The sequence below is a fragment of the Glycine soja genome, chromosome 2 (assembly GCF_004193775.1).
Source record: "Glycine soja cultivar W05 chromosome 2, ASM419377v2, whole genome shotgun sequence".
In the NCBI taxonomy this organism is placed as follows: Eukaryota; Viridiplantae; Streptophyta; class Magnoliopsida; order Fabales; family Fabaceae; genus Glycine; species Glycine soja.
The window spans coordinates 27,463,099-27,473,045 of record NC_041003.1 but is presented as its reverse complement, the minus strand read 5'-3'; the positions used below and the strand labels follow the sequence as shown (position 1 = coordinate 27,473,045).

The 9,947-nt window shown below is 34.8% G+C and overlaps 1 protein-coding gene across 1 annotated transcript; it reads left to right on the top strand.

Annotated features, from left to right (window-relative positions):
* The first annotated feature begins 2,306 nt into the window (after positions 1-2,306).
* On the top strand, positions 2,307-7,204 carry LOC114391760 (IQ domain-containing protein IQM6-like). Its single transcript, XM_028352713.1, has 9 exons — positions 2,307-2,629; positions 3,879-4,176; positions 4,516-4,630; positions 4,731-4,796; positions 4,871-4,959; positions 5,047-5,134; positions 5,320-5,550; positions 5,665-5,766; positions 6,046-7,204. Exons 2-9 carry the CDS (start codon positions 3,884-3,886, stop codon positions 6,742-6,744), a joined length of 1,683 nt encoding a protein of 560 aa, XP_028208514.1. The 5' UTR covers positions 2,307-2,629; positions 3,879-3,883; the 3' UTR covers positions 6,745-7,204.
* The last annotated feature ends 2,743 nt before the right edge of the window (positions 7,205-9,947 follow it).

The following is a 9,947-nucleotide window of genomic DNA, read 5'->3' as shown; positions in this document are numbered from 1 at the left end:
TCTCCTGCAGTAGTTCAAAGACCTCAAAGAGTATCAAAGCCTTCTACAAGGCTAAGTGATTTCGAGGTGTACACTGATGATGCAATCACAAGTGAAGGAGAGCTAGTTCACTATGCTCTTCTAGCTTATGCAGAACTAGTAGGATATATGGAAGCACTAAAGGAAGAAGTATAGAAGAAGGCTATGCTCGAAGAACTAGCAGCAATTGAAAGAAACAACACTTGGAAACTGGTCAGGCTGCCAAAAGGAAAGAAGCCTATCAGTTTGAAGTGGGTGTTCAAGGTTAAAAGGAAACCTGGTGGAACTATTGCAAAGCATAAAGCAAGGCTAGTTGTAAGAGATTTCATGTAGAGGGCAGGTCTTGATTATACTAAAGTGTTTGCTCCAGTTGCGAGAATTGAAACAGTCAAGATTGTAGTGGTCTTGGCTCATTCAAGAGGTTGGAATATATGGTAGTTGGATGTAAAATCAGCCTTCCTCAATGGATTACTTAAGGAAGAAGTCTATGTAACACAGCCACCTGGATTTGAGAAATGTAAGGTGGAGTATGGAGTGTATGTCAAGGAAGAGAATGGAGACATAATCATACTATGCCTATACGTGGATGACCTTTTAATCACAGGCAGTAATGAAGTTGTGATTCAAACTGTCAAGAAGCAGCTACAACAGGAATTTGATATGATAGACCTAGGAGTCATGTCTTATTTCTTAGGAATTGAGTTCATTCATTCACAAGAATGGAGGACTGGTGATGCATCAAAAGAAGTATGCATTGGAAGTTCTTAAAAGATATAAGATGGAAGAATGCAACCTAGCTAAAAGCCCAGTTGAGTTTGGATTAAAGCTAGGTGCTAGTGTTGATGAAAAGCCAGTGGATACCACATTGTTCAAGCAAATGGTGGGAAGCTTGATATTTGTGCCATAGTAGGCCAGATATTGATTATGGTATGGGTTTGGTAAGCAGATATATGAATGATCTAAGGACTTCTCATATGGCTGCAGTAAAGAGAATTTTGAGATATGTGAAAGGCACACTTGATTATGGCTTCTTATTCTCCAAAGCAAATCATAATCAAGGAATAAGGTTAATTGGTTTTTCTAATGCAGACTAGAGTGGTGATGTAGAGGACAGCAAAAGCACCACTAGATATGTCTTCAAATTACTTGGATCAACAATCTGCTTGAGTTCTAAGAAGCAAGAAGATGTTAGACTTTCAACTTGTGAGTTAGAGTACATGGCTATTGTCTCAGCAGCTTGTCAATCAGCCTGGTTGGAGTCACTGTTGTAGAATTGAATATTCAGCTTGATTCAGTTGTTCAACTTAATATGGACAACAAGTCTGCTATATGTCTTGCCAACAACCCAATTGCACATGGAAGAACAAAGCATATTGGGACAAAGTACCACTATCTCAGGGATCAAGTGAGGAAAGGCAAAATAAGTTTGGCTTATTGCAAGTCAGAAGAACAAGAAGTTGACATTCTAACCAAAGCGCTTCATGGAGAGAAGTTTTACAAGTTGAGAGAAAAACTTGGCATAGTGAATTGCTTAAACTAAAATTAGGGAGGAACGTTGATGTATCCATATAATTCTAGTTTAGAAAAATTAAAATAAAAACAAAAAAGAAAGAAAGTATACATAGTGGTGTTACCAACTAAAGTTTTGACACAAAAGTCAAGTTAGTTAGGTAGCTTTGACAAATTTTAATAGTTTTGGTTTATGATCCCACATATGTTAATATAAAACTATTTTCTAATGAACTTGATATACAGAAGTTTCACTATTCCTTTTTAAAATACTTTTATCTTCATTCTTAAAATTTAATTTCAATAATTTTATGTCAGGTTTTCAATAAATAAATAAAAAATCATGTTTATAATGATTTTATTTTACTAGAGAAAAATTGTCTTTGGGAAAAGACAGGTATGCTCTGTACCAAAAAACACTCTCCAAAAATTATAACTGAAACGAAAATATTAAGAAGATGCATATCTTTTCATTGAAAAAAAAAAAAGAAAAAAAAAACTGAATGATCTCGTTGAACTGTACCATGCAAGTCCTTGTGGAATGAGAAGGCAAAAGGGGAAACCCCATGTGGGTTAGTCAGAGTCAGAGACACCAGCTTGCATGTTTCATTTCACTCCAAAGTCCAAACAAACCTACCTTTTCAATTTAGTGTTTCCACGGTCATGTCATAAAAAAAAATCTCCTTTCATTCATCTTTTCTTTTCTCTATATAAAGATGGTGCAAGAAAGCCAAGAATAACATAACATGACGTGCTTGCATTAAGCATTGCAAGGAGAGAGCAATACATACACCTAGCTTATCCACCCTGTTAACTCCGAAAAAAGAAGTCAATTAATTAACCTCTTTCTTATTCTTTCTCCTTACGCAATATTCCCTTCGATCCTCTCTTCCCTCATTCTTCGCTCTCTCTCTCTCTCTCTCTCTCTCTCTTACATCGTCACCCTCCATTTGTGCCACTTCCTTTCTGAGGTCCCCTTCCTTCTTTTCTCTTAACATTCATTTTCTCTCTCCACCCTTTTGTTTGTTGTCGAACCCTCTCTCTCTGCACCAACACCTCCTTGAGCCATTCTTCTCCCTTGGTCCCAGTGTCAAATATTTAGGTATATGCTCCTTCATAACTTTAATAACAATACCATAATTGTTATATGATATATGGCGTTAGCCTAGGATGTTGTCATTTTTAATATTCAAACATGTTGGAATGGAGAGTAATAATGTGACAATGTTTTCTGGTTCTTATGATTGAAAATATGCCATGTTGGTTGCATTGCGTGTTTTCTGGGTTTGATGCCAACCATGCCATTCTTTTGTTTTTTTGGTTTTTCTACGTTGGAGGTGTAAAGGGAGGAGGAAAATAATGGTTTAAAAGCATGACCAATATAATTGAGCAACGTGCATGTTAAGGGAATAAAGGACAATCTGGTATTCTTTTTTGAGGGTTATATATGGTTGATTTATACCAACAATGACAATATCCTTAACCCCTCTTCTCTTGCATTGTTGCTTCTGAAATGTTGGATAATGTTTTTTTTTTTTTTTACAAAATTCGCTAACATTGATATTAGAAGATTTGATCGTTTATTCTATATTCCTTTGTTTGGATTGTGTGGAATCCTTTCTGGTGATTCCCTTTTGTCTGAAGAAACTGATAAGTCTTCTGTAATGTGTATCAATTCTTAAAACTACTATGCCTTGGAATTATCGCTACAACTTGTTTTCTTAATTTCAATTATGATTTGTTTTTTTCTGGGTAAGATATTGGAACAGAAAATCTGATTAATGCTTTTTTTATTGGTAAAATGTTAGTTGTTAATTTTTGTTAGTGAGCGGAATTCGAACCCACGACCTCCCCAGAAGATTTCTAAATGCAAATAAAAATTATAATTGGTTAATTTTCCTTCCTCTTTCCATAAAGGACCAGGAATGCTAAGAGTCTATGAAGAACCTCATAAACCTTTGTAGGTGAAGATTTGAAGATCTTAATATATAGTACATATAATAAAATGCAAAACATAGCTTCAAGCCTTGTGCCTTTCTCCTACTTTTTCTTCTTTCTTTTTAACTTGGTTGGACTCCATAAATTTTGTTGATTAAGATCTTGATTTTTTGAAGATATATATATATATATATATATATATATATATATATATATATATATATATATATATATAGCAGTTTGTTAAATGAGAAAAACCTTAGCTTGCACATTAGTTGATTTGGATAGTATTGCGGATGTTTCTCTTGAGGTGAATCAACTTCAGACAAGAGGTTATATATAGCATATTTTCTGATTAGCTAGTTTCAGTGAATGAAACTCAAAACTTGACTTAAAGAAATTAAACTGTGAAGGGAAGATGATGCTCGAAGGATCGGTTGAGTTGGAGACCGTGCTTTCTTTAAGATCTCCTACAGAAGATATGGAAAATGATGACTTGTTTGGTAAACCAATGAGCACAAAGAGTAGAGACGCTTGTAGTGACTGGTTGGAGAAGAACTTCTATTCATCATTGCTGGAGACACAGAATCAAAGGAACCAAGCTGCACTGAGGTTGCAGAAAGTTTACAAAAGTTTTAGGACAAGGAGGCAGCTTGCAGATTGTGCAGTTCTTGCAGAGCAGAGATGGTTAGTTTCAACACACGTACCTGGGTAAACACAATTGAATTTACATGAAACATTGTCCATTTTATTTGATACTTCCTCTCAGTTAAAAAATTTACAGTCAATCAATCAGAAATCAAGATAGGTATAACTTGCAAGGTAATTATTGTAAAAAACATGAAACTTACCAATACATGGCAGCTTGTGAATGGATGATAAGATAAAGATTCTTTACATTGTCAGGGCATATACTCTCATCATCTTTTGTATGAGGGTGTACACTTTTAGATTTAGGAGTCTTAGACCGATCTCATAGAGTACTTTCAAATTAAGTTGAAAGATGTTCTTAATCTTGTTTATGTTACTGAATTAAATTCATATGTATAGGTGGAAGGCTTTGGATTTTGCTGAACTAAAGCGCAGTTCTATATCATTTTTTGACATTGAGAAACCAGAAACGGCCATTTCACGTTGGTCAAGGGCAACAAAGAGAGCTGCCAAGGTAGGTTCTCACATGACTTGCATTATAATATGTTGAATTGTTGATGTTGTAGGTTGAAAGATTAGTAATAATTTGTTTTAATTTTTTCTGTGTTGAATAGGTTGGAAAGGGTCTGTCTAAGGATATGAAGGCTCGCAAACTTGCTTTGCAGCACTGGCTAGAGGCAGTAAGTCTCATAGCTAAAGTGATATAGTTCAAATTAAACTACTAATTTCTCTAACTGGTTATCGACTTGAACAGATTGACCCCCGACACCGCTATGGTCATAATCTTCAATTTTATTATGTCAAATGGCTTCGCTGTGATAGCTATCAACCTTTCTTCTATTGGTAAGATAGAAACAAGAATGAAAAATTGAATTGGTTTAACAAGTAACTTTGAATCAAACTGATGGATAAATCAATCTACAAGTGTAGGCTCGATATTGGGGATGGCAAGGAGGTACTTTCTGATAGATGTACTAGGACAAAACTTCAGCAGCAATGCATCAAGTATCTGGGTCCAGTGAGATTCCTGTTTCCTTTTATTTCACTTTTTTTCTTCTTTTATCAACAAGAAGGATCAATCTCATCTTAAAAGAGTTTGTGAACAGGCCATAATGTTTTATTTTAGAGGAAAACTCAGAGCTATTATGTAGCTTAGCCATCTAGCTACACGTAAAAGTAATTTAGAAGTTGTTTCTTTTGCAGGTGGAAAGAAAATGTTATGAAGTAGTTATTGAGAATGGGAGGCTCTTGTACAAGATTAGTGGGAAACCGGTTGAAACAACAGAAGATGCAAAGTGGATTTTTGTACTTAGTACATCCAAGACTCTTTATGTCGGGAAGAAGAACAAGGGCACATTTCAACATTCAAGCTTCCTAGCAGGGGGAGCCACATTGTCTGCTGGTAGATTAGTGGCGGAGGATGGTGTTCTTAAGGTATGCAAAAGACATAAACCCAAGATTTTCACAACAGATTTAGTATATTGTATTCCTTTGCTTTCTATATGCCATTGTATCACATACTGACAGTAGACATTTTCAACTCCAAAGGCAGTTTGGCCTCACAGTGGGCATTATCTCCCAACAAAAGAAAATTTTGAGGAACTCATGTCATTCCTTAAGGAGAATAATGTGGATCTTACAGATGTAAAGGTAAATGACTAAATGGTGACTTTGCTGCAGTTTAAGATCAATCTAATGCAAATTTCCATTCAGCATTTACATGACCGAAGAAACTTAAACTCCTAGATTTACATAACTCCACACTCACCATAATCTCATACTAGTTTACTTGGAATAGAGAGTTATGTTTAGATAGGTATTAACTTTAGCCATGACATCATGCATAGAAAATTAGCTAATTGTCATTTTTATCACACCACAGAAATAAAAATCCTTCTGGAATGCTAATTGCCATTTTCTTATATTTAGAAAAATCCAGTTGAAGAAGAAGAGTTCGCCAAAATTAACCAAGATCTCTTCCGAGACAATCCTTCAGAGGTCATGGAACCTCCAAACATTGAAACTGAAAGTTCCAACACGTTAGCTGAAGATCTGCCTAACTTGAGAAATGAGGATTCTAATGCTGATTCAAATCATCAACAACCCTTGTCAAGATTGTCAGTACGACTAGGATCAAAAATAACTAAACTTGAGATACCAAAACGAGTCACGGTGTATGACATTTTTGGAGAGCTAGCAAATGGTCCTCGTACCAAATTTTATTCTCCAACTGCAGTATCAGAATGCGGTTATGAGACAGCAGAAGAATCATTTATAAACGAGGAGGAATTCATGGTTTCCAAATCAAACATGTTTGCTGAAGATGAAGATGAAATAGACGAGAATACTATTCCAAAGGAGAAAATCTTGAAGAGGATAGATTCACATAAAGGAAGGAAATCATATCAATTGGCCAATCACTTGTCTACCAAATGGACAACGGGTGCAGGCCCTAGAATTGGTTGCATGAGAGACTACCCTCTAGAGCTTCAGAATTTGATTCTGGAGCAGCAAAATTTGTCTCCAAGGACAAGAACAACAGCTCCATCACCCCGGATCCCACCATTGTCTCGCTTCAGCCCTCGTGTTGCTTTTCCACCTCCTTTGGCTGATGCTCCAAGTGCCTGAAGCGGCTAGTATATTAAGCTGACAATACATAGGATGAAGTAGCAATTAAGGGGTGCCACTTCTGTTGAGAAAACGACATAGGAGTTCTTTTTGCAATGCTTTTGATGCCATTCTTCAAAGCCATATAGTTTTTGTAGGTCATGTGATGGATGAGGAACATAAGAACTTTGTAAGTTCTGGTTCCAAATGAGGAGAGAAACTGATTGGCTTCTTTCATCCAATCTAGATTGAGATTATAGCAACTTGCAAATCATTAATAACACGTATAGTAATGCAGAAAATTTCTCTGGGGATTGCTGATCACCTTTGTGTTATCCTTCAAAGTATGTACTCTATTTATCTTATATATGATAACATGAGGAGGAAATAGACAAGATGAAATAGGTAGGGTAAGATTATATTAAATTTTATTGTTACCAACACCGAAATTGTTACTGAGTGTTTTCAATCCTTAATATCTATCAATAAATACACTGATTAGATTGAGGTTTGAGATATGTGCAATGTATATAATAATATCTGCCTCTATGTTTTGAAGTGGGATTACGACTGATAGAGGTGCACTTAAAAATTATATTATAAAGTACTTTGATAATTTGTATGAGTGAAAATGAAGATTAAAATAAGAACCGGTGATGAATGCATTTGATGATGGAATTGGAAGTTGCAATGATTGGCAGCATAACAAGCAAATCTCAAATTCCATGGCCAATATTAGTTATATTACACATCTGCTCTTTTTATCACCATATGATAGCTGCTTTTATAAACGACAGTTCCAAACAATAGAAAAACATTAACTTCAAGCAACTAGTTCTTCTTTATTTAAACATAAAATAAAGAGATTAGGTTACATCTGCCACTTAAATGTAATATATAGAATTTACAATCTATTGATAATTTCTAAAACATTTACTTAATTAGTTGTCACGCCTTCACTTTCTTTCTTCTATCAAATCCTACATTCTCATTCATTTCTAGGTATTCATTATTGTGATTATTCACTATTTTACTACACTTAAACTCCTCTTTCTTCCTTATCAATTGGACACATTACTTCTTAAAAGGCATTTGCAATTAAGCTGCCTATGGAATCACGAATGTTCTTTTTCCTATCAATCTTCCTTTGCTATCCATAATGAAAACAAATTCATTTTTCTGCTAGACTTTCCTTATTTCGTGACCAGTGACCACCAACATTGTCTTCTCATTTCCTTGAACTAAGCATTTTTCTTACAGCTAACTAACACAAGAATTTTATTTTGCTAAAGATATAAACCATTAGCTTATTTTACTTTTTTCGTCATTCTTACCATTTAACTACCTTAATCTATTATTCACAATGTGTATTCCTCTAAGCTATTTTCTCGTTATTCTACACTGCTTTTATTTGTAATGCATCTAAATATAATTTCAAGTAAAATCCAAATAAAAAAAAAGGCAAATTGTTCTTACAGAGAGTACATTTTATTATTATTATATTATCATTCAATCACAAACAATTATGTATAATAAGTTAATGGTGTAGTTATGCCAAAATTCAAATTTTAAAATGATATTAGAGTCTATTGTTGGAAATGGTCAAATGTTAAATAAAGAGAAGCTTATAATGTTTTGCTTGAGAGAAATTCAAGGAAAGCAATAGAAGAAATAATAAAGATAAATAAGTGGAGGAGAAATTGTATAAGTATGTTATTTATTTCCCTTCATAAATATTCCAACTTCAAGAAAAGAAAAAGAGAGACAAAATATTTATTTTAATATTTTCTGGGTATAACAGGGTTGTGAGTTGAGTGAGTGTTTGTAAACATTTGTTTATAATTTCCTCTTTACAATAAAATATATGTAGCAACCTGGAGACATAGACATAATTGGTCGAACTCTATTATCAATTGCGTGTGAGCAAATATTCCATATATTTTTTTTCTTACAAATCTAATTATAGAAAATTTTGCGTAATTTTCCCAACAACTAGTATCAGAGCGTTAGTGTTATAAACGATCTAAAATGAGTCATATTAGAGTGGGAGCAATGGCTGCAGAAGATGTAAAGGTGAAAATTGAAAAGTTCGATGGCGCGAACTTTAGCTTTTGGAAGATGCAAATAGAAGATTATTTGTATAAGAAAAAAATGTATCAACCTCAACCTCTCTCTGGAAATAAACCCGAGGGTATGAAGGATGAAGATTGGGCTCTTCTCGACAGACAAGCCCTTTGAGTTATCTGTTTGACGTTATCCCGCAACGTTACTTTCAACATTGCCAAAGAAACTACAACAATGGGTCTTATGGTGGCTCTTTCTAGCATGTATGAAAAGCCGTTAGCCTCAACCAAAGTTCTTTTAATGAAGCGGTTGTTCAATTTGCAGATGATAGAAGACGCATCAATAGCACAACATCTTAGTGAACTCAATATAGTCACAACCCAATTGAGTTCAGTTGGAATTGATTTCGAAGAAGAAGTACAAGCATTGATACTTTTGTCTTCTCTACCAGAAAGTTGGAATGTTATTGTCCCAGTTGTGAGTAGCTCGTCAAGAAGCAATAAGTTGAAATTCAATGATGTTCGTGATCTAGTTCTCAGTGAAGAGATCTAATGGAGAAAGTCGGATGAATCGTCAACCTCTTCAGTTTTGCTTACAAAGTCAAGAGGAAAAAATTCAACCGAAGGATATGGACGTGGAAAATCAAAGGAAAAAAGGTTAAAATCCAAGAATCATCAAAGTTCCCACAACTCAAAGACTATCGAGTGTTGGAATTGTGGAAGAACCGAACACTACAAAAATCAGTGCAAGAGTGCACCAAAGAATCAAAAGGCAAGGGCAGAGGAAAATGTTGCCTCCACCTCAGGAGAAGTACATGATGCTTTAATATGTTCTTTAGAAAGCAAGGACCAGTCTTGGGTATTAGACTATGGAGCCTCTTTTCACGCCACTTCTCATAAAGAATTCTTTGAAAATTATGTCCCTGTAAACCTTGGTAAAGTTTATCTTGGTAACAAACAATCTTGTGAGATTATGGGTAAAGGCGCAATGAAGATTAAGTTAAACGGGTTTGTATGGGAATTGAAAATTGTTAGACATATTCCCAACTTGATGAAGAATTTAATCTCTATAGGCCAGTTAGCCAATGATTGCTACACTACAGTCTTCCATGGCGATCAATGGAAGATTTCAAAAAGCACAATGACAGTTGCTTGTGGTAA